Source organism: Myxine glutinosa, chromosome 1, assembly GCF_964187855.1.
Source record: "Myxine glutinosa chromosome 1, kmMyxGlut1.1, whole genome shotgun sequence".
Classification (NCBI taxonomy): Eukaryota; Metazoa; Chordata; class Myxini; order Myxiniformes; family Myxinidae; genus Myxine; species Myxine glutinosa.
This window is the reverse complement of record NC_136261.1, coordinates 369,087,642-369,111,813: the sequence shown is the minus strand read 5'-3', so window position 1 is coordinate 369,111,813 and position 24,172 is coordinate 369,087,642. Positions and strand designations below refer to the sequence as shown.

Here is a 24,172-nt window from a genome sequence, read left to right as displayed (position 1 = left end):
TGGCTCTGGCTTCATGTGCACATTTTGTCATGGGTGGGGGCCATTGATGTGAAACAGCTGTGGGCTTTTGCCCAAGGCACCGATCTGATAAGGAGTGAGCTCATAAAAAAGAGACTGTGAAAATAGAGTTTGGAAAGCCAGGGAAATTAATTGGTTGGAGTGGGGAAGAGAACCGAGCACAATGATTCAAGTGGTGGAATGAATTTTATGGCAGAAGCTGTTGATCCAGGTGGCTGGCTGTGTAAAAGGGAGGGAAGATGCACCGAAAGCTCGTGCATTCTTTCAGGTCATAAACCATGGAAACGTCGGATGGAAGAAGTGCAGTTTTAAACTGGGCTTTGTAAAATGTGCTTTTAAATATGTGGCCTTTACAAGTACAATTGAACTTGATTAAAATCATTCATCAATGAATGACAATCCACGATAAAGCATTCATTAATACAAGTATTTAAGCAAACGATACACACGTTAGCAGCTATTTCGAGTATATATGTAATATGAGCATTGTATTTGCATATGTGTATTCATTAAATTGATATATGTGGGAAAATTACATACCCAGACCAGGAATCAAACCCAGGTCATTCTGGAAAACCGAACCAGTGCTCTGCTATCTGAACTATCTGGGCGACCTTGACTGTGCATGCAATTTTCCCACACATATGATTGCCACTCTCTGTCAATGCTTCTGGGACACTCACTGCCAACCACAGGAGCACCAAGGGCCTGAACACGAGAGGTTCTTCCTCAAATGGGGGGGGGGGGACAAATCCGTATTCTCTGTTATGAACACCACTGGGGGCATAGTGAAGCAATTCGATTAATGAACAGGATTATATATAACTAGAACTGCCACTTTAAAACTGCTGGCAGTGATGACCGGTTTACTCGCACCCACTTTTGATGCAACCCCACTGTTGATACAACCCCACTTTTGATACAACCCCACTTGTGATACAACCCCACTTTCATTGGACATGCTTTGACACAACCCCCTTGGATACAACCCCGACACACACACACACACACACACACACACACACACATCCCCCCTACCCCTTCCCACACACACACCAACACCCCTCCCCCCACACGCACACCCCTCCAAACACACACACACACACACCCACCCACACATCCCTCCCCCCCCACACACACACACATCCCTCCACACACACACACACACACACATCCCTCCCCCCACACACACACACACACATCCCCCCTACACACACACACACACACAACACACACACACACACACACACACACCAAGCCCCCCCCCCACCTACACACACACATCCCTCCACCCCCACACACACACACATCCCCCCTACACACACACACACACCCCATCCCCAACACACACACACACACACACACATATCCACACACACGCACACACACACACATATCCACACACAAACACGCGCACACCCCTCCCCCCACGTGCACACACACATCCCCCCTGCACACACACATCCCCCCTACACACACACACACACACACACACACACACACACACACACACACACACACACACACATCCCCCCTACCCCCACCTACACACACACATCCCTCCACCCCCACAAACACACACATCCCCCCTACACACACACACACACACACCCCACCCCCAACACACACACACACACACATATCCACACACACACACACCCCACCCCCAACATACACACACACACACACACACACACACACACAAACACGCGCACACCCCTCCCCCCACACGCGCACACATATCCAGACAAGCGCTCATCCCCCTACCCCCAACCCCAAGACACATCCCACACACACATCCCCCGACACACACACATCCCCACACACACACACATTCCCCCTACCCCCCACCCACATACACACACATACACACACACAAACACATGCACACGTCCTCCCACCCCCACCCCAACACACACACACACACACACATATATCCCCCTACCCCTAACACACACACATGCACACATCCCCCCCACCCCCAACACACACACACAAACACACACACATATCCCCCACCCCTAACACACACACAAACACATGCACACATCCCCCCACCCCCCCCAACCCTAACACACATGCACACACACAAACACCCCCACACCCCTCCCCCCACACGAACACCCCTCCACACATACACCCCTCCACACACACACATATCCACCCGCCCCCTCACACCCACACACACATACACACACACGCACATCCACACATCCACACACACACACACACACACACACACACAAACACACGCACACATCTCCCCACCCCACTCCCAACACACACACACACACATCCCCCCACCCCCCCAACCCTAACACACATGCACACACACAAACACCCCCACACCCCTCCCCCCACGCACACACCCCTCCAAACACACACACACACACACACACATCCCTCCCCCCACACACACATACCCCTCCAAACACACACACACACACACACACACACACATCCCTCCCCCCTCCACACACACACACACATCCCTCCCCCCACACACACACACACACATCCCTCCACCCCCACACACACACACACACACACACATCCCTCCACCCCAACACACACACATCCCCCCTACACACACACATCCCCCCTACACACACACATCCCCCCTACACACACACACGCTTATTTTTCAAGATATGCAGGTTGCAAGGTCAGACATATATATGGTGGCGGCCATCTTGGATTTTGACATGGCGACCCAATTTTCGATAGCGTTCTTCCTTGTGCCTAGATACACCCACACACCAAATTAGAAGTTGCTACTTCGCTTATTTTTCAAGATATGCAGGTTGCAAGGTCAGACATATATATGGTGGCGGCCATCTTGGATTTTGACGTGGCGACCCAATTTTCGATAGCGTTATTCCTTGTGCCTAGATACACCCACACACCAAATTAGAAGTTGCTACTTCGCTTATTTTTCAAGATATGCAGGTTGCAAGGTTCAGACATACATGGTGGCGGCCATCTTGGATTTTGCTGTGGCGACCCAATTTTCAATAGCTGGCGCATGCGCAGATGGGTTGCACTGCGATGCCACTGAAAAGCGACTGAGAAAACCGCGCATGCGCAGATCGCGGACATGATTCATTTCGATTTCTATCTTTATTTAATTTCCGAAAAGACGTCTGAATTCGAAAATCGCGTGATGACGTCACGACGTAAATGCATTTCTTCATATAACTTCAGATCGGCTGGATGGATTGTGACGAAATAAACGGCATCGTGTAGGGCATTTATTTGCGCAAATTTCAAGACCAATTACGACCATGACAGCCATTTCCTTCTCGCACAGCACCTTACGTAATATGTGAATGGATGTTTGCATATGCGCAAATGGGCCACTGTATTTTCGTGTATTACGTACGTACCTTGATGGGCTTACTTTCAGTGAAATACGATCGAGTTAAAAATAGTCAGAATTTGAGCAAATCTGTTTCATTCGTTTGTTAATATGCCTCACCTATTGACAAATCTGCAATTATAATTTTTTTTGCGGTTCAAATGACCGCGGGAGATCGCGTTATCGTGAGCACGTTCTGGAAAGACAAAATGGTCTGTTTCTTCTTCTTTCAACAATAAAGACTTATAGCTTCGCGACCGTACATCCAATCATCTTGAAATTTTGCACACTTGTTTCGCCTGATGAGAGCTGCATTCCATTAAAAATTCAAGTCGATCCATGCAGTGGTTCAAGAGTTACAAGCTTTGTAAAATTTAAACTTCCATTATTTATTGCGGCCAAACCATGTGACTTATCAAAACGTCTCAAGTAACGATGAAACATCCCCCCATGAGGAACATTTGTGTAAAGTTTCCACTCGATATCTCCACAAATTATGGAGGTGATTCCATTTCTAGTTTGAAATTTTAAAACGTCATAACTCTGAAACCACGTGTCGGAAGACATCGTGCTCGTTGACGTTTTTGTTCGCCATGGGTATGCGAATATGCATGCCAAGTTTGGGCTCGATCCGTTTCGCCGTTGCGGAGAAAAAGGGTTTTTTGTGTTTTTTCATGGAAAAGAAGATGGCGGCCGAACCATGTGACCTATGACTTCGAAAATTTTCGCATTCTGAGTTTTTTTTAACTAAGCATCTGGGAAAAAAAATCTCATTTTCGGGTGAGAAAAATTGTGTTTGACGAATTCTAACCTCTTAACGTTAGCATTTTTGATATACTCAATACACATGTTTTTTGTTCCCATTGCAGAGTTCTTTAGAATGAGCCATTCCTCAAATTTTTCCATTGAGCCGTTTCGGAGATACAGAGGGGCAAAGTTGAAGGTGTTTTACAAGATGGCGCCCATACCACGTGACCTACGACGTCATCATTAGCATTAAAAAATGCTACGAGCCTAGCCGATCATTTGTTGAAAATTTCCTGTCAATCCGACCAGCGGTTGCTGAGAAACTTAATTATGAAGTTTTCGGAGGTGCAAAATAGGGTGGAAGAATAATAATAAGAAAAACTCTAGCAGTAATAATAGGTTACTCTCTCCATTCCATGGAGAGTAAACCTAATTAAATTGATATATAATAATAATAATAACTAGAACTGCCACGTTAAAACTGCTGGCAGTGATGACCGGTTTACTCGCACCCACTTTTGATGCAACACCACTGTTGATACAACCCCACTTTTGATACAACCCCACTTGTGATACAACCCCACTTTCATTGGACATGCTTTGACACAACCCCCTTGGATACAACCCCGACACACACACACACACACACACACACACACACACACACACACACACACACACACACACACACACATTCCCCCCTACCCCCTCCCACACACACACCCACACCCCTCCCCCCACACGCACACCCCTCCAAACACACACACACACCCACACACCCACACACACACATCCCTCCCCCCCCACACACACACACATCCCTCCCCCCCCACACACACACACATCCCTCCACCCCCACACACACACACACATCCCCCCTGCACACACACACACGCTTATTTTTCAAGATATGCAGGTTGCAAGGTCAGACATATATATGGTGGTGGCCATCTTGGATTTTGACGTGGCGACCCAATTTTCGACAGCGTTCTTCCTTGTGCCTAGATACACCCACACACCAAATTAGAAGTTGCTACTTCGCTTATTTTTCAAGATATGCAGGTTGCAAGGTTCAGACATACATGGTGGCGGCCATCTTGGATTTTGCCGTGGCGACCCAATTTTCAATAGCTGGCGCATGCACAGATGGGTTGCACTGTGATGCCACTGAAAAGCGGCTGAGAAAACCGCGCATGCGCAGATCGCGGACATGAATCATTTCGATTTCCATCTTTATTTAATTTCCGAAAAGATGTCTGCATTCGAAAATCGCGTGATGACGTCACGACGTAAATGCATTTCTTCATATAACTTCAGATCGGCTGGATGGATTTTGACGAAATAAACGTCCTCATGTAGGGCATTTAATTGCGCAAATTTCAAGACCAATTACGACCATGACAGCCATTTCCTTCTCGCACAGCACCAAACATTCTAATGCGTCAATCCCGTCAGCCCTGCGCATGCGCAGGTGGTGCGCCGAAGCACTTAAACGCTGAAAAAATCACGCATGCGCAAATGGTAGCCCTGGAGCGCAAGGTCACGTGTGGACGCGTACGTAATATGTGGATGGGACACAGTCGGATCTCTCTCTTGCGCATGTGCAAATGCGCTGTTCTGGTGTTGATTTGATGCTCTGAAAGACTTTGGCGCATGCGCAAATGGTAGCGCTGAATTGGAAGGTCACATGTGCACGCTTACGTAATATGTGGATGGATGTTTGCGTATGCGCAAATGGGCCACTGTATGTTCGTGTATTACGTACGCGCTGTGATGGGCGGGGCGTATGGTGTTCATGAAATGGTCAAATGCGGAAGTGCTGGAAGCAGTTGCGATGGTGTCGCACGATCTCTTCTCGCGGTCCACAAGATTATCACAGAGAGGTGCAGCTTCCAGCGTTTCTAGATCTGAACCAGGCCTATCCAACGAGACCAGTCCCAGCATTCTAGGCCCAATGTTTGTCTCAGAAGGACCCGACAACGGACGTGTTTGTTTTAACTCGAGCCGATTCGATCAGAGACGTGCTGGCGAACATAACCAGTCATATATTTTGAACGCGTGGCTCGATTTTTACAAAATAAACTTTTTCTTGCAGGGCTTAACCGTGCGCGTCCTGGAAGTGAATCTTCTTCTTCAGTCCTCATTACTTTCAGTGAAATACGATCGAGTTAAAAATAGTCAGAATTTGAGCAAATCTGTTTCATTCATTTGTTAATATGCCTCATCTATTGACAAATCTACAATTATAATTTTTTTGGAGGTTGAAATGACCGCGGGAGATCGCGTTATAATGATGACGTCCTGGATGGACATCTTCTTCTTCAGTCCTCATTACTTTCAGTGAAATACGATCGAGTTAAAAATAGTCAGAATTTGAGCAAATCTGTTTCATTCGTTTGTTAATATGCCTCATCTATTGACAAATCTGCAATTATAATTTTTTTTGAAGTTCAAATGACCGCGGGAGATCGCGTTATCGTGAGCACGTTCTGGAAAGACAGAATGGTGTGTTTCTTCTTCTTTCAACAATAAAGACTTATAGCTTCGCGACCGTACATCCAATCATCTTGAAAGTTTGCAAACTTGTTTCGCTTGATGAGAGCCACATTGCATTAAAAATTCAAGTCGATCCATGCAGTGGTTCAAGAGTTACAAGCTTTTTAAAATTTAAACTTCCATTATTTATTGCGGCCAAACCATGTGACTTATCAAAACGTCTCAAGTAACGCTGAAACATCCCCCCATGAGGAACATTTGTGTAAAGTTTGCACTCGATATCTCCACAAATTATGGAGGTGATTCCATTTCTAGTTTGAAATTTTAAAACGTCATAACTCTGAAACCACGTGTCGGATGACGTCGTGCTCACTGACTTTTTTGTTCGTCATGGGTATGCGAATATGCATGCCAAGTTTGGGCTCGATCCGTTCAGACGTTGCGGAGAAAAAGGGTTTTTTGTGTTTTTTCACGGAAAACAAAATGGCGGCCGAACCATGTGACGTATGACTTCGAAAATTTTCGCATTCTGAGTTTTTTTTAACTAAGCATCTGGGAAAAAAATCTCATTTTCAGGGGAGAAACATTGTGTTTGACGAATTCTAACCTCTTAACGTTAGCATTTTTGATATACTCAATACACAGGTTTTTTGTTCCCATTGCAGAGTTCTTTAGAATGAGCCATTCCTCAAATTTTTCCATTGAGCCGTTTCGGAGATACAGAGGGGCAAAGTTGAAGGTGTTTTACAAGATGGCGCCAATACCACGTGACCTATGACGTCATCATTAGCATTAAAAAATTCTACGAGCCTAGCCGATCATTTGATGAAAATTTCCTGTCAATCCGACCAGCGGTTGCTGAGAAACTTAATTATGAAGTTTTCGGAGGTGCAAAATAGGGTGGAAGAATAATAATAAGAAAAACTCTAGCAGTAATAATAGGTTACTCTCCATTTATGGAGAGTAAACCTAATAATTCATTTATTTTGTATAGCGCTTTTCCAGAAGCCCAAAGGCGCTTTGACAGAGTGGAAAACATAATGCATAACAATACATGCAAACAACAATTGCAAAAAGACAAGAATCAATAGGGAAATATTTTAAGCAAAAGGAGGGAGAAGGAGAAGAGATAGTCAGGGGTTAAATGCTGTGGGTTGAATGTTGAATGCAGTGTTGAACAGGTGGGTCTTTAGTGATGTTTTGAATGTGGTGAGTGAGGAGGAGTCTCTGATGGTGTGAGGTAGTGAGTTCCACAGGGTGGGAGCAGCGATGGAGAAGGCCCTGTCCCCCCAGGATCTGAATTTGGTCCGGATGGAGGGGGTCAGGAGGTTGGTACCAGCAGAGCGGAGGTTGCGGGTGGGAGTGTGTCTGGAGAGGAGGTCAGCCAGGTAGGATTGGGGCCAGGTTATGGAGGGCTTTGTATGTCAAGAGGAGGATTTTGTACTGGATTCTCTGGGGGATGGGGAGCCAGTGAAGCTTGTAAAGGACGGGGGTGATGTGGTCACGGGTCCGGGAATGGGTGAGTAGACGGGCAGCGGAGTTCTGAATGTATTGGAGTTTATTGGTGATTTTTGAGGGTGAACCATAGAGGAGGCTATTGCAGTAGTCCAGACGGGAGGTGATGAAGGCGTGGATGAGGGTTTCTGCAGCCGTGGAGGAGAGGGATGAGCGGAGACGGGCAATGTTTTTCAGGTGAAAGAGGGCTGACTTTGTGATCTGTTTAGTGTATTTGTCGAAGGAAAGGGTTTGGTCAAAGATGACGCCAAGATTCCGGATGTGAGGGGAGGTGGATACTGGGATACCGTCGATGTTGAGGGCAAAGTTATGGGTGGATTTTGTGAGCGTTTTTGGGCCAATGATGATTATTTCAGATTTATCACAGTTAAGCTTGAGGAAGTTGATTTGAAGCCAGGATTTTATTTCAGTGATGCAGTTTGTCAGGATAGAGTGGGTGTCGGTGGAGACGGACTTGGTGGAGATGAAAAGCTGGATGTCATCGGCGAAGCAGTGGAATTGGAGACCATGACGGCGGATTAAGTGACCGAGGGGGGACAGGTAAAGGATGAAGAGGAGGGGGCCAAGAACTGAACCTTGGGGGACACCTTGGGGGAGGGGAGCAGTGGGGGATTTGCAGTTATTGATGGAGATGAACTGTCGTCTGTCAGAGAGGTATGATTTAATCCAAGAGAGGGCAGTGCCGGTAACGTTAAAGGTGGATTCAAGTCGGGTGAGGAGGATGGTGTGATCGATGGTGTCAAAGGCAGCGCTGAGGTCGAGGAGGACGAGAATGTTGAGGTTGCCAGCGTCAGAGGAGAGGAGAAGGTCGTTGGTGATTTTGAGGAGAGCAGTTTCAGTACTGTGGTTGGAGCGGAATCCGGATTGGAATGTTTCATACAGGTTATTGGCAGAGAGATGATGTTTGAGTTGAGTGGCTACAGTGCGTTCCAAAACTTTTGACAGAAAGGGTAGGTTGGAGATGGGTCTGAAGTTGTTTAGGGTGTCAGGGTTTAGACCAGGTTTTTTTAGAATGGGGGTAACAGCAGCAATTTTGAGGGAAGGTGGGACGATGCCTGTAGACAGGGAGGAGTTTATTGTTGCAATGATAAGTGGAGAGAGAGCAGGGAGGGAGGCCTTGACAAAGCTGGAGGGGATGGGGTCAAGTGAGCAGGTGGCAGTTTTCATTCCTATGAGGAGTTCAGAGAGGTCAGTAGGGGAGATTGGGGAGAACTGAGACAGAGGATGGCAGGACAAGGGGGGGCAGGTGGTTGGAGGGGGAGCGGGTGCGGCGCTGGTCAAGCTGTTGTAGATGTTGTCAATTTTGTGTTGGAAGAAAGAGAGGAAGGAGATGCAGTTGTCTACTGTGAATGACTGGGTGGTGGTGTTCAGGGGGCGGAGGAGTTTGTTTATTGTCGAGAAGAGTGCTTTTGGGTTTCCGGAGCCAGAGTGGATAATTTGAGAGTAGTAGGCGGAGCGGGCGCGGGAGAGGGCATCTTTGTAGTGTTGTAGGTGGTCCTTGTAGGCTTGGGAGTGAACTGTGAGACCCGTTTTATTGCGGAGTCTTTCAAGTTGGCGAGCACGAGTTTTCATCAGGCGGAGTTCAGGGGTAAACCAGGGAGCAGAATGGGTGAAAGAAACTGTTTTGGTTTTTACAGGCGCAAGCTGGTCAAGGCAGGAGGAGAGAGTGTGGTTGTAGTAGTCAGTGAGGTCGGAAGGGGTGTGGAGGTCAATGAAGGGAGAAGTGGACATTTTTTCAGAGAGGGTGGATGAGAATGAGGTAGGTGAAAGAGCGTTTAGCTTACGGAAGTTGATAGTGCGATAATGCCTTGGTGTTGGGGTGGGGATGTTGATGGTCAGAGTGATGGCTAAGTGGTCATAGAGGGTGAGGTCGGAGCCAGAGAGATGGTGCAAATTTAATCCACTGGAGCAGACAAGGTCCAAAATGTGACCACGGATATGGGTAGGAAAGTCGACATGTTGAGTGAGGTTAAAGCAGGTGAGTAAATCAGTGAAGTCAGTGGTTATTGTGGAGTCAGTGTGGGAAAATTACATATATGTGGGAAAATTACATTCCCAGACCAGGAATCGATCCCAGGTTGTCTGGAAAACCAGACCAGTGCTCTGCCATGAGAGAGAGAGAGAGAGAGAGAGAGAGAGAGAGAGAGAGAGAGAGAGAGAGAGAGAGAGAGAGAGAGAGAGAGAGAGAGAGAGAGAGAGAGAGAGAGGAGAGAGGAGAGAAGAGAGAAGAGAGAAGAGAGAAGAGAGAAGAGAGAAGAGAGAAGAGAGAGAGGAAAGAGAGAGAAGAGAGAAGAGAGAGGAGAGAGGGAGGAAAAGAAAAAAAAGAAAGAAGAAGAAGAAGAGAGAGAGACAGGATTTGTCCCGTACCCCCCACCCCAATTGGAGGAAGACCCTCTCGTGTTCATTAATCTAATATGTGTATTCACTAATTAATCTGTGTAAATTAAATGTACCCCAAATTACTTCCGCAGGGACCACACAGAATTATGAGTGGATCACATATTACATGCATGAAAGCAAAAGTACCACTGTAGAAAACGATGAAACATCAATAAATGTGACGTGTTATCGTGATGTTTTGTCTCGGTAAAGGGAAGGTGAGATATAAGAAACCTTGTCTGTGACTTGGCATGCCTGGTGCATTCAAAGAGTTTCAACCTAAGTTATTAAAAAGCTAGGGTCATAGCAAATGGTCTTGAGGGTCTAATGGTCTTAAAAGTCTTGAGGGATCTTCAGGCTCTAAAGTTAAAGCTCCATGAGGTCCACAGTTTTAAGGGTCTGAATGTGTAAAGGATCTAAAGTCAAAGGTTTGTGAAAGTCTGCGAGGCCGAAAGGGTCGAAGAGGTTTGAGGTTTTAAACGGTCTCAAGTAAAAGGTCTGTAATGGTCGAAAAGGTCTAAAGAACCTTGAATGTCTCAAAGGTACGTTCCAATCGTGCGTAATTAACGCTAAACTGCACATGAACAGTTGAGTAACAACATGGCGCCTATTGTTAAGTTCACTGAACTCTAGTATTTTATAGCTCTGGACCAGATGGCCCCCACCTGCATCAGACTTCCTTGTATATCTGATTCTGATCCTTGTTTATTTCTTACCTTTTCAGGGCTACAAGGATTTGCTGTGCAGGTAAGACTGCAAGGGTATCTATCATGTCCCTTTCATGTGTATTTTAATCACGTGTAGTAAAGAAAACAAATGTGTAGAAAAGAACATAAAATGGGTATTTAATCACTCAGCACTGAATTGAACTTCCGCAGAGTTCTCGCGTGGGCACAATTCTGGCACAACTCTTCCGTTTAATTGGCCTGCCAAAATAAATCAACAAGAAATCCTCATCTTGTTCCCATGATGGTCTTTCTCATAACCTTGGAGATTCACTGAACGTTGAAAGAAGGATGTGATGTCCAATTTGTGCATTTCCAAACCCACGTTACAGTTAAATGTATGGATTAGTATGGTCCATGTTCGGGTAGTTAGCCTTTGCAATGTAATAAGCAGGGAAATCTAGCTTAAAAATTGTCTTGTTTAAATGTACACCATATGAGGGTGGTGCGTTGCAATGAATAGTTATGGTTTTAGGTTAAGGCAATCGTATGTATAGCCTCCTGTCACGTCCTCGGGTGAGGCGTCAAAGTGAGGCCTTGGCAACATCCTGAAAAGGGGAGACAGGAGTGCCTTTAAAAGGGGGCACAGTTGCCCGAAAGTGAGGGAAGGAGTTATTATTGCCTCTCGAGTGGCAGAGTTCCCATTCCCGTCTGTGCTTCAGGCCTGTGTGAGGCACCTTCGATTTTTATTGTCTTGTATATAATTATTTATTTCTTCAGTGTTTCCCCATTTTCTTCCCTTTCTTTTATACCGCCATTGTACCTCCGTCAGGTTGATCTTCCATTGTTATTTGTGTGGAAAATGAATCCCATTTTAAAAGAGCTAAGATTCTCCGATGTGCTTCCAGCGATCTCGTGCGCACAAAGCAGCCATTAATCTGATGTGTCCAAGGGAGTAACAGCCGGTTCGGTCCATCCATCCAATGGTCCAAGTTAACAGACAGCTTGGACACGTCAATACTTTTTCACACTCGCTCTGCCGATGATTCTCCAGACTCGGTCATGCTATTATACTCGTGATTGTTATCCCCATGCTTTTTGAAAGAAAAAAACAAGAAAAAAACGGTGGGATATTGTAATTGGCTTCGTCTGTCTGTCCATCCTTCCGTCACACTGTCACCTCCTCAGCGGTTGTACATAAATTCTAATTATCACCACATTGCATGAAGGTACAAGATCAGTATTTGTGAATCATTTTTGGCCGCACTTCCTGTGGAGGTGTATAAATAGATCATGGTTTCAGAAGGTCATAATGGTTGTAAACACCCTTCTGCAGGTTTCAAAAGATCCAGTACCAAAAAACGTTTTCCGGGCACATTTAAAATATTTTTCATGAAACTTTGTAATATTTTTTAATGAATGCATTCATCATTGGGGAACGCATTAAATATGTCACATTTTAGGATTTGGCCCCTGGTTCATGCCACAGGGGTGGGGGATCTGGGGTCACGGGTCAAAATGGAAAAATGTTTTTAATGTAAAATTTGATATCGAGTCATTTATGGTGGAACTTTTTGACGTCTTTCAACCTTGCTTTAGGTGGGAATTGTGGGCATTTACAATGGCAGCCATCGACTTCGTAATATCCATTGTCAGCTCGTTCCCAGCAGATGGGGTTTTGCAATCACCAATGTGTGTGTTTGTGTACGTGCGTCTGTCCGGGTTGCAACTTGTTTTACCATTTCAGCTTTTCTCATCAAATTTTCAATAAAGCTTCATTAAGAGATTATGGAAAAGCCATATTCAGAATTTTGCCAAAAGGTGAAAGGTCAGCGTCACTTAAAATCGTTAATTTTCATGCAATTGACCTGAAATTTTATGAATTTGTACATTGGGTGACTGAATTGGTTAACCAATCAAAAGCGAGAAGGCAATTGTTTTTTCAGATCAAAAGTTCAAAGGTTAAGGTTGCATACATCGTCAATTTTCCTCCCATTGATCTGAAATTTTAAGAATGATCATATTGAGAAGTGAATTGGTACACCAATCAAAAGTGTGCAACCCATTGTTTTATTTATTTTTTAGATCAAAAGTTTAAAGGTCAAGGTTGCATAAAATTGTTAATTTTCATCTGTTTGACTTTAAGTTTGCGCAGGGTTTGCATATTGGGTAACTGAAGCCAATTGCGTTTTGAAGTCAAAAGGTCGAGGTCGCCTAAAATCGTAATTTATATTTTCTTTTTTTGCTGTTTTTGTCATGTTTAGCAAACGGAAGTCTGAATACAAAGCAGAGGCTGTCTTGTCTGCCTTTTCATTTTCAGATGCTTATAATTTAACTTGAAATGATTTATCAGGTGGATGATTCCCCAATGTCTCATATTTTGTCGACCTGCAAATTTAAATGATTTATCAATGGATTTTGCAATACTTTGATCACAACGATTTGGCAGCTTCGTCCAATTTTGACTTTTTGAAGGTACCGTACTTCAAATGTTTGTGCAAAATTATATATATATATATATATATATATATATATATATATATATATATATATATATATATATATATATATATATATATATATATATATTGTTGCGGATATGGAATTTGGCCTCCATATCCGCTTGTAAATATGCCCCTATTCCCCCAATACTCCCCAACTCTCCCTTACCCCATTCCCTAGTCCCATTGTCTGTAAACAACACCCAGTAGAGCCGATCTTCCCCTTCATTCCCCCATTAAATGTCGTGCCCAGGTCCACCACAGCTCACGTAGACAACTATAGGACATCTTGCTAGTTATTCTTAGTCTATGTCAGTTAAGGACTTGTTTCCATTAATCTTGACTCTTCGTTGCACCAGAATGTGATGATATGGCACCAGTAGGAGTTTAGGACCTTCCCATACCTCCCCGCATCTCTTCCCATCATCTCAAGCTCCAACAACAACAACAACTACAACCGCAGAGGGGGGCGGCGCGGGGGAGTGGGCGTCCTCCCTCCGGCTCGGTTAGCCGCCATGGCCCATGTGCTCCAGGTTACGGGGTTACCACGAAGGGGCTGGCCGTCAGTCCCTCGTCAGTGGGCGGAGCCCGGTAACCCCCCTCCCGCACCCAATGAGAAGCCATGGGCCGATTCCATCTGGGGCGGAGCTAACGAGCGAGGGCGTGTCACTCCCCGCCGGATATATGCAGCCACTTCCGGACGGGACGTCAGATGCGCCCCCAGCCTGGAGAGAGAAGTTGCCACCCCTCGAGCGCTGCAATACCTCCCCGCATCTCTTGAACTGGACCATGCGTGATCCTGCCCTGAGCCCAGGTGCACCTGGAGCCATCGACTGCCCGCTTACCTTGCCATCAATCCCCGTGTGAGTCAGCCTTGTCCCGTTTATCTGTCGTCTGTTGGGGTTAATATAAGTGTGTATAAGTGGCCACCTTTCTATGCTGTCCCTCTTGCCCCTGTAGTCTGAACCTTCCGCAATCTTGTAAATATAACCTTTGAGAACCGTAACCCTTGGTGTCGTAGGTCATTTATCCCAGCCGTGTGTCTTTTCCTTAATTGATTTAGCATAGCGCGACTTAGTCAACGTTCGGGTATAATCGGGAAAACGTTGCAGACGTGGTCATACCAAACCGCTCGGTAAACTAACATCCAAGACCGCGTCTGTAACAATATATATATAATTTATTTATTTATCTATCTCATCCATTGCCTTATTCTCACTGGCAACCCTCACCTTCCTTCCTTGTTGAATGAATGTTTCTCTCCTCCCAACCAAGACTGGAATCCAGGTCACATTTTTCAACCACGGAGCCTGCACCACCCAGATTGCTGGACTTCCCGGTGGAGGAGCAGAATGTGGACTCACTTATCCAGATCAATGACAATCTTCTGAAAGAGATCCAGAGTAAGTGATAAAAGTAGATAAGATTCCTTTCAATGAATTTTTTGGAAATTAAAAAATGAAGTTTATCAGATCAGTACAGTATAGACCTGCGTTCCACAACCTTTTTAGCCTAGGACCCAATAACAAACCCAGGCATCCAGTCATGACCCATCAAACCCCCACCCCAAAATGTAACATGAACTGGTAAACAAAACAAGAATAACTTTTACTGAAAAAACCCGATATGCATCTGAACTTATATCCAGGTTCAATGTTCCGTTATCATGAACAACATTAAATAAACAACTTTCACTGATTAAACCCGAAAGTGAAACTTACAAGCCTAATTCAAATGTTCCATTAGCAACATTGTAGATGTGGATGATCCAAATCAGTGCGATGGTTGACTTTGCATATTGGCTACGAGATCATCGATTCGGCTTTGAAGCAGCGACGATGCGATTCTCAGGTGGGCGCACAGGGCCACCGTCTCCAGTTTGTTTCGACACTTGGACTTCAGATATGTCACCGTTGAGAAACCTGCCTCACACATCCACGTCGTCGTGAATGGCATCAGGAACTTTACCGCGAGACGTGCAATCTATGGGTACTCATGAGACACTGTCAGCCAAAACTTTACTAAAGTGTCATTCCTGAACAGTGTCTCAAGTGTACTGTTGGACACGATGTCGATCAAGTCCTCTTTCAATCTGTTGGACAAGTTGCAGCACTGCTGAACGTCGACTGAATAAGGGTCTCGGATCCACTTCTTCTCCACGCGTGGATCAACAGGAAAGTATTCGTCAAATCGTTTGCGCAGGTTCACCAGATGTTCGACGATGACATCCTTAATGTCCACACGTTCCTCAACACTCTTGTTGAGCAGATCATCCAGGTTTTCGAACATGTCAAATTCATCATTGGTCTGTACTCTTCTCTTCCATAGATCCAGCTTTGACTTGAACGCCGCTATCTTGTCATACATTACGAACACGGATTTCGCCTGCTTGTTCGTTTTGCCCTGGAATGATGTGTTCAGATTGTTCAACAAGTTGAAGATGTCAGCCATGTATGCCAATGTTGCGATGAATTTGTTGTTTTTGGAGTATACTGCCAGGTCTGACCTCGCCACCTCCAAGAATACGAGGACCTGGTCGCGAATTTCATACAATCTTGCCAAAGCATCTCCTCTGGAGAGCCAGCGAACAGCTGCAAAATACAGCACCGTGGTGTATTCTGCATGTTGCTCCTTACACAGCTCTGCAAACAACCTCAAATTTAGGGTGCTCTTCCTGAGATGGTTGATTGTTTTCACTGCAATGTCCATTACTTCGGCAAGTCCAGGTGACATCTCTTTCGCCACTAATGCCTCACGGTGGAGGAAGCAGTGGGCCCAGCTTGCCTCTGGTGCCACATCTTGGATGAGCTTAATGACATTGCTGCGCCGACCTATCATCGATGCCGCACCATCGGTACAAACGCCAACACAGTCTTCCCACCTGAGGCTATGCAATGCGATGTGTTTGTTGACGACTGCGAATATTTCTGTGGCCGTGGTCTTGGTCTGTAGCTCGTCACATGCCAGAAGATCCTCCATAAAATCATCACCATGCCGATAACGAACAAAGATGAGGATCAACGCCTTCTGTGTGATGTCCATTGACTAGTCCAACTGGATGACAAACTTGTTGGCCTCTAGGTCTGCGTACAGCTGGTGCTCGATGTCTTCGCCCATGTCTATTATCCGTCGGCGAATCGTGTCGGCAGAAAGCGGATTGGTGCTTATCTTGGAAGCCACCATCTCTCCAAGCACTTCTCTGCACATCACCTTGGCGCATGGCAGGATGAGTTGCTCTGCAATACAAGATAAATAAAATAACACATGAACATTTCTTTCACTTTATGATTAATCTTGATTTTGTTCCAAGGCAGCGGTTCTTAACCTGGGGGTCGTTTGGGGGTTTAAAAAAACATATCAATTTGTTGAGCCCATTTTTAGGAACCTAACAAAGGTACATATACCACACACAATATTTTGTTCGCGTATGCGCGTACGTCACGACCCCCCGGTTAAGAACCGCTGTTCCAAGGCATTATAAAAATTCAATATGTACGATGTGATTGCCGTACGTACTTTTAAAAAAGAGGCAAAGTTTAAGAATGGCTGTATTGCAACAAACAATAAAACTTACGAAGTTGTGATATACCAACGTATACATGGCACGAGTAATAGTAAGCAAGAACCCGACACATCAATATTCTAAAGACGAAATGAAAAACTAAATTTAACTATACTTACAGCGCCATGTATTACTTTATGAACCTACAAACCGCCAATGCAGTGAAATACTTTTACGAGAAAAACCAAAAAACTTACCCGCAATATTGTACGGTTTCTTTTCTTTGGCTATCTTCTCCGCCACCAGGCAGCTGGTTTGGTCAGTCCCTTCCGATGGAAAAACAACCGAACTCATTACTGGCTTGCTGTTGTCCATCTCGCGTTCTTTCCGGAGAAAAAACTCCCGCGACCTGTTGACATGATCTCCATGTTTCTGCTCGAGGTGCCGTTTCAGCTTTTGGGGCCTGAGGGACTCGTTGGTCAACACGTCGAGGCATACCACACACTGTGGTCGATGAACATTGTGCTTATCGATATTCAAGGTGAACCCATAGTTCAGGAACACAGGCTGATACTTTCTGGCCATGGCGAGTACCTTACGCTCACAGCTCAATCTTTCGAATGAAAAGCAATGGACATTCGCGTGTCGGAAACTAAACGTATGATCTGACTGACCAGATGCACGCGTGGTACAGCACGGTAGAAGAGTCCACACTATAAAGTTTGTGTCGGCGTACGTTTGATCTCTGTTCTGTTCAGTCGGGAGAAATAAATCATCGATAAAGTTTTTTTTCCCGCGATTTATGAAACGATCGTGCGACCCAATGAAAATCCGTCACAACCCATAGGTTGCGGAACGTCAGTATAGACTGAGTGAGAAAGCCAGGGCAGGTACGATTGCAACTGAATGGGATTAACAAATAGCTGACATTATCTATATTTGGCGTGATCAAGAGCTTTTATAAAAGATCCAATTATAATTTGAGGAAGGGAAGAAACAGCCAGAAAAACGGAGATATTTGTTGCTTTGACGGTGCCCCAGTAAACTGGGGAAGCCACACCCCACAAGACTCCCCGTGGGGTCCGGGTGGTACCACACGCATGGTCCGATTTTGTTCAAACGACACAAGCTCAGTACATGATGGCATACACATGCACCTCACTTTAATTTGTGATCTGATCTAAGATGGCCAACTGGCAGCCTTTAATTCTGCTCAGCAAAATTACTAAAACCACAGTGGCAATGACGTTTTGTCTTTCTCCTTGTTTTCTTTTATTTCACCTCTCATTTGTTCTCCAAATACTCCAATTTTTCCCCATTATTTGCTCTAACATGGCCTGAATGAACGTTCCACCAGAATCTTGACCGACATTCACACCTGTCGAAGGGCTTCGAGCGATGTCCAGAGCGAGAGAGGTTCCTATCCTAGGCTACCCCTCCTCAGTCAGTCACTACCTTGGCTCACCACCGAGCAAATCGCCACCGAGAAAATAAAATCTTTTAAATTTTGAATGCCCAATCACGCTTTTGTTACGCTACAATTGGATTTATAATTTTCCTTGGGAAAATTCAATGGGTTCTGCACAGCAAAGGGACATCCCTATCCCAAGACAATGTCCCTATCCGAAGCAGCAAATATCACATCAGCCAGCCTCCGTTAACAGGGGCCGTCTCCTCTGGGATCTGTTAGCTGGCCAAGAGCTGAAAGGTCTAACTACTGCATTCAGTGCAATTCATGTACAACATAACCGTTCCCCAACATCACCAAAAATGAACCAAATTGAACGATTTCTTACCTTTATAAGAAAATGATTCTCCCCTTTACAAGGGTTTATATATAAAAAGGGAACCATGATGATGATCATAGGGCCCGCAAGGCTAACCCCCGCTCTGGCGGGGAAAATGGCCTTAAAAAGGGAATTTATAAGGGTTTATTTATGATGAGCATGGGGAAAAAGGTGGATGGGAGGTGAAAATCAGACAAACCATGCGAGTCAACATGCAGACACAAAGATGGATGTGGAGAAATGCAAACGTATATGCAAGGAGGAAGAAAGAACAATCCTAACCCCATGAGGCGGCACAGCACAGACCACTCTCTTAGGAAACAATGGGGGTAAGCAGGCGAGGACCTCCCTTTGGCGTGATGAGTGGTGTGCAGGTTGATGATGAAGCTCGGGAACAAAAATTATGGATGAAGAGGAGGGAAGGGATTGTAAGGCGGCGTCCACGTTGCGAGAGAGCAATCCTCCCTGAGCAACGAAGAAGCAGAAGCAGAAAATGAAGAGACCCAGCGAGACAAAGAATGAGAAAAAGACCGATCTTCGTTGTCTCCAAGGGTCCCGCTTCAACTCTTCCGTGCACATGTACAGACCCATCCCTCGTAGACATTGGGAGTGCCTCCTTCTGTGGCGGGTTCCATGATTAGCTACCCACTGTTTGTGGGAGGTGCCCAACCTCTGGGCCGCCATACCCACAGGGCTGCCCCAATAAAAATATAGTCTGCTCCTGTTGCGTCTTTTTATGGTCCTCAACGAGCCCCACCCACTGACAAGTTTTTACACACATAATCTCACCATGACTATATTGTCTATAAATTATATATGCTCCCTCTTCAGCGTCACATGAAACAAAACAACTTACTCTGATAGGTCCCTGATACATGGGAATCTAATCTACTCGAAACACAGGGTCTATGTTACACTTACCAGTCTCACTATGAACCCCCCACCTGCCCCCCTGCTTCCACATCACAATATTTCATGGGTTGTTTAAATTGTATCTGAATTTTTGTTCATCATGAACCCTACCGTGTGTCTAAACTTGGCAGGGAATCATCACCATATGTGTAAACAACATTGTGAAAATTTCAACATGTTTTCAAAGATTTTTGGACACGCCTCACTTGCATCTGACGAGAAGTATCTGAGGATTTTGTGGTCTTGTTTATTAAAAATTGACATGTATATCAAAATGGACAAAGTGGAATTGGATGGTGGATTTTAAATTCAGATCTCGGCATTTGAAAAATATCCTCCTCCAGGAACACCATGCAGGACATCCCTTATTCAGGCCGAAGCAATGCAACAAAATGTGACCAATATTTTGTGATAAATAAGATAAAGTTTATTTAATAATCGCAAAGTGATTTTAATTTCACGATTTTTTTTGTTCATTAATTTCCACAGAAGAGTTGGTGAAGCAGGTGGAAATTGCCGACCTGGAGTTCAACACCCTGATACGTCTTTGTAAGTGAAAGGGATGGTGGAGGAGAGGGTGGTAAACGTGGTGGAGGAGAGGGTGGTAAACGTGGTGGAAGAGAGGGTGGTAAACGTGGTGGAGGAGAGGGTGGTAAACGTGGTGGAGGAGAGGGTGGTAAACGTGGTGGAGGAGAGGGTGGTAAACGTGGTGGAGGAGAGGGTGGTAAACGTGGTGGAAGAGAGGGTGGTAAACGTGGTGGAAGAGGGTGGTAACGTGGTGGAAGAGAGGGTGGTAAACGTGGTGGAAGAGAGGGTCGTAAATATGGTGGAAATGAGGAAGAATGATGTTTGATAAGGAGGATAAATGATTGTCTTTTTTCTGGGTCTACCTTTGTCTTTTTGTTTATCTTTGACCTCGTACCAATGATTGGTGCATTTCATGTTCAAATCATTTGGATTTTTACCTCCGCCATCAAAGGTGTAATATTTTCACCCCTGTCTGTTTGCTTGTCTGTCTATCTGTGAACAAGATATCTCAAAAAGTTGTGGACGGATTCAAACGGAATTTGGCAAAGATGTAGCGTATGTGACAAGGACGAAATGATTAGATTTTGGTGAAGATCCGGATTCGGATCCGGCTAGTATAAGTTTTTAAGTGATTCTTCACCATCACCTTCACCATCTTACTCATCCATTGCACAAACATCACAGTCCTGTGCTAGGTGGTAACGTGCTCTCTGCCACGAGAGAGAGAGAGAGAGAGAGAGAGAGAGAGAGAGAGAGAGAGAGAGAGAGAGAGAGAAGAAAGAATATTGAATTTGCAACACCATTTATTTCACAAAAACACACCACGTCAAGTTGCATTTTTACAGGAGAGGAAAAAAAAAAACAACAGTTCTTAATGTTATTATTAAAAAGAAAAGTCCAAATTCGATTCATTCACAACACATAAGGCTTCATTAATACACCATTTGCACTCAAAGAGTTTGACATTTTCATTCGCCACATAATAATCAAACTCTAACCTTATTCTTGCGGACACCCGCCCTTTAAACATGGGAACAACATCAAATCCATGCCCATTATCAATTTTAATTTTCCTTGATTTATATATTGAATATTTTGCCACAGCAGCTAAGAAGTTTAGGAGAACACCAGAGTCCTTGCAGGAGGGTCTGAAAGATACACCAAAAATAAAAGAATGTGAAGTAAAAGGAAAAGACAACTGATCAAAAAGGTGTGTGAGAATCGAGAAAAGAGGTGTTAGTCTTTCGCATTTCACATAGGCATGAAAGAAATCCTCCTTCTGTACACAGAAGGGGCATGCCACTGGCACTGAGCTGTCAAGGTGATGAACAAAGGTGTTCGTAGGGAGAGCCCAATGTGCTGGTCTCCACTGGATATCTGCGAGGAACCCGTAAATAGGTAGTTTGTACATATTAGGCCACAGTGGCGTGGCAGGAGACCCTGGCCCTAACCTTTCTGACCACAAGGCCACTCGCGCCACTCCGGAGAAGGGTGATGCTTGGTTTTCTCGAAGGAGCTTGTGAATACCCACCTTTGTTACCAAATGAAAATGAGATACAAGTTCACCATTCGACTGGAGAGCTGGGAGCACCTTAATTTCAGGGAAAGACAGCCAAAAATCCTCGACATTGTTTATACCTTCCCAGCCAATATTTAACTCCTTAAACTTCCTCTTGACGATGCGTATAATTTGGCTGACAATACGCACGGATCTTAAACCAAGAATGGCCGCCACCCTGCCAGCAGACATCCATTTTGTCCCAGATGTATCCCTCAGGTCACAAACTTTGCCAATTCCTCCTTGAGTAAATTTCCTAATCAAAGTCGGACTATGAGGAATGCATGGAAAAAACCCGTTATAGAAAATAGGCTCTTGGATAAACATCCGGCAATTATAAGCCTCAAGGCAACGATGAACCCCAAAACCTTTGCAAACTCTCAGCAAACCCTGATAAAAAGTTGGGATTGAAACTAAGCTGACACGGTCAAGGTTCACCAGGAACAAGTGCCTATCATAACACAGGCCTCCCGCTTGTTGCAACAAGAAAAACGCAAATGAGCACCAGGGCAGCTCTTCAGCATACAACAGACGTTGCACAGACTGGAGGCGAAAAGCCATAAGCCGGGTGGACACATCCACAATTCCATGTCCACCGTCCTTCCGAGGATGGTACAGTATTTGCGGCCGAAGCCAGTGGTATCCATTCCAAAAGAAATTAACCAAGACCCGCTGGATGACTGGTATCAACTCCTTGGGTGGCTGCAAGGCAATTAGTTTATGCCATAATCTTGCTGCTATCAAGTTATTTATAACAAGAGTGCGGCCTTTATAAGAAAGAGATCGCAGCAGTCCTTCCCATCGTTTCAACTGGTGTGTAATTTGTTCAATCATTCCTTCCCAGTTCTTCGTTTATACTTCCTGGTTGCCGAGATAGACACCAAGATATTTGACCCCATCTGTTTTCCACTCTAAATTATGTGAGAGTGACGGTGGCAGTGTTAAAGAAAGGTTATCTGAACCGCACCATAAGGCTACACTCTTGCCCCAATTTACTTCGGTGGAAGAGGCCGCAGAGTAGTCTTTAAAGCAACGCTGCACCGCAGCAACACTACTTGGGCCCTTAATCAGAACACATACATCATCAGCATAAGCTGTGACCACAAATCTTGAACCAAAAACGGCTCCCACATCCTGAGTTATTCGCTGCCTGATGGATGCCAAGAGTGGTTCAAGGGCAATTATATACAGAAGTCCAGAAAGGGGACAACCTTGACGGATACCCCGACTGAAAGGAAAAGGGGGACATAAACTGTTTACTTTCATCATGCAGAAGGTGTTAGTGTATAACAGCTTAACATAGGAAATGAAAGTTTCGCCAAAACCCATCCGCTCCAGAACAGAAAACAAATATGTGTGATCAACTCGATCAAAAGCCTTTGTTTGGTCAAAAAACAACAACCCAAAACTGGCACGCAAGTACTTATTACAAGAAATAATATCCCTTATCAAAAGAATATTGTCATAAATTGACCTTCCTGGTACACAGTAGGTCTGGTCAGGGTGCACAATAGAGCTGATCACAGTTCCCAAACGGTTTGCTAAAACCTTCGACAAAAGCTTGTAATCCGCACACAGCAATGAGACAGGCCGCCAGTTCTCGACTAGTTGAGTGTCCCCAGCCTTTGGCAACAGGCACATGAATGCTCTTCTGCAGGACAGGGGAATCTCTCCAACATGAAGGCATTCATCAAATACCTCAAGCAGGTCAGGTCCCACAAGTTTCCAAAAAGTCTTATCGAACTCTCCGGGCAAACCATCAATCCCAGAGGCTTTACCATCCTTCAAGGTCCGCATAGCAGTTTCAAGTTCAGCAGCCAAAACTGACATGTTCAATGTGTGTTGCTGGTCCTCAAGTCTTGGAAGCCCAGTAGTCAGCTCCTGCAAGGTCTCATTACTTATGCTCTGGGGGGAGTACAAGTTTGTATAAAAACCCTTCAAAACAGACTTAATCTCCTGTTGGGAGGTCACTATTGACCCATTAGCAGCACGTAGCCTGTGAATCTGTTGTGATTTTTTGACAGAGTTCTCCAAACCAAACAAGGCCTTATTTGGCATATCCAACGTTAAATAACTCATTCTCATGCGTACCAGGGTGCCCATTGCTCGCTGCCGTACCAGTTCAGTCAACATTGCCTTTTTAGTCCACAGCAGCCGGTCACCTGTAGTCTTTCCCAGCCGTATTAATGTTTTCCTCCAGGGCTGC

General features: G+C 45.0%; 2 protein-coding genes across 12 annotated transcripts in view; one reads left to right on the top strand and one right to left on the bottom strand.

Moving 5' to 3' along the window:
• LOC137414956 (E3 ubiquitin/ISG15 ligase TRIM25-like) overlaps nucleotides 1–24,172 on the bottom strand; it is a 1,058,494-nt gene that overhangs the window by 495,498 nt on the left and 538,824 nt on the right. The gene's annotated exons all lie outside the window — the stretch shown is intronic.
• Nucleotides 1–24,172, top strand: part of LOC137417051 (E3 ubiquitin-protein ligase TRIM11-like) — a 150,100-nt gene that overhangs the window by 113,317 nt on the left and 12,611 nt on the right. For 5 of the 11 annotated variants that reach the window (XM_078770105.1, XM_078770112.1, XM_078770103.1 and 2 more), the window contains 3 exons: nucleotides 11,238–11,260; nucleotides 14,955–15,082; nucleotides 20,370–20,429. The exons of 4 other annotated variants lie outside the window; for them this stretch is intronic. In XM_078770105.1, the coding sequence (XP_078626231.1) occupies nucleotides 11,238–11,260; nucleotides 14,955–15,082; nucleotides 20,370–20,429 (211 nt within the window). The remainder of the gene's footprint in view (nucleotides 1–11,237; nucleotides 11,261–14,954; nucleotides 15,083–20,369; nucleotides 20,430–24,172) is intronic. 2 more of the 11 variants (XM_078770109.1, XM_078770111.1) reach the window with 1 other exon arrangement.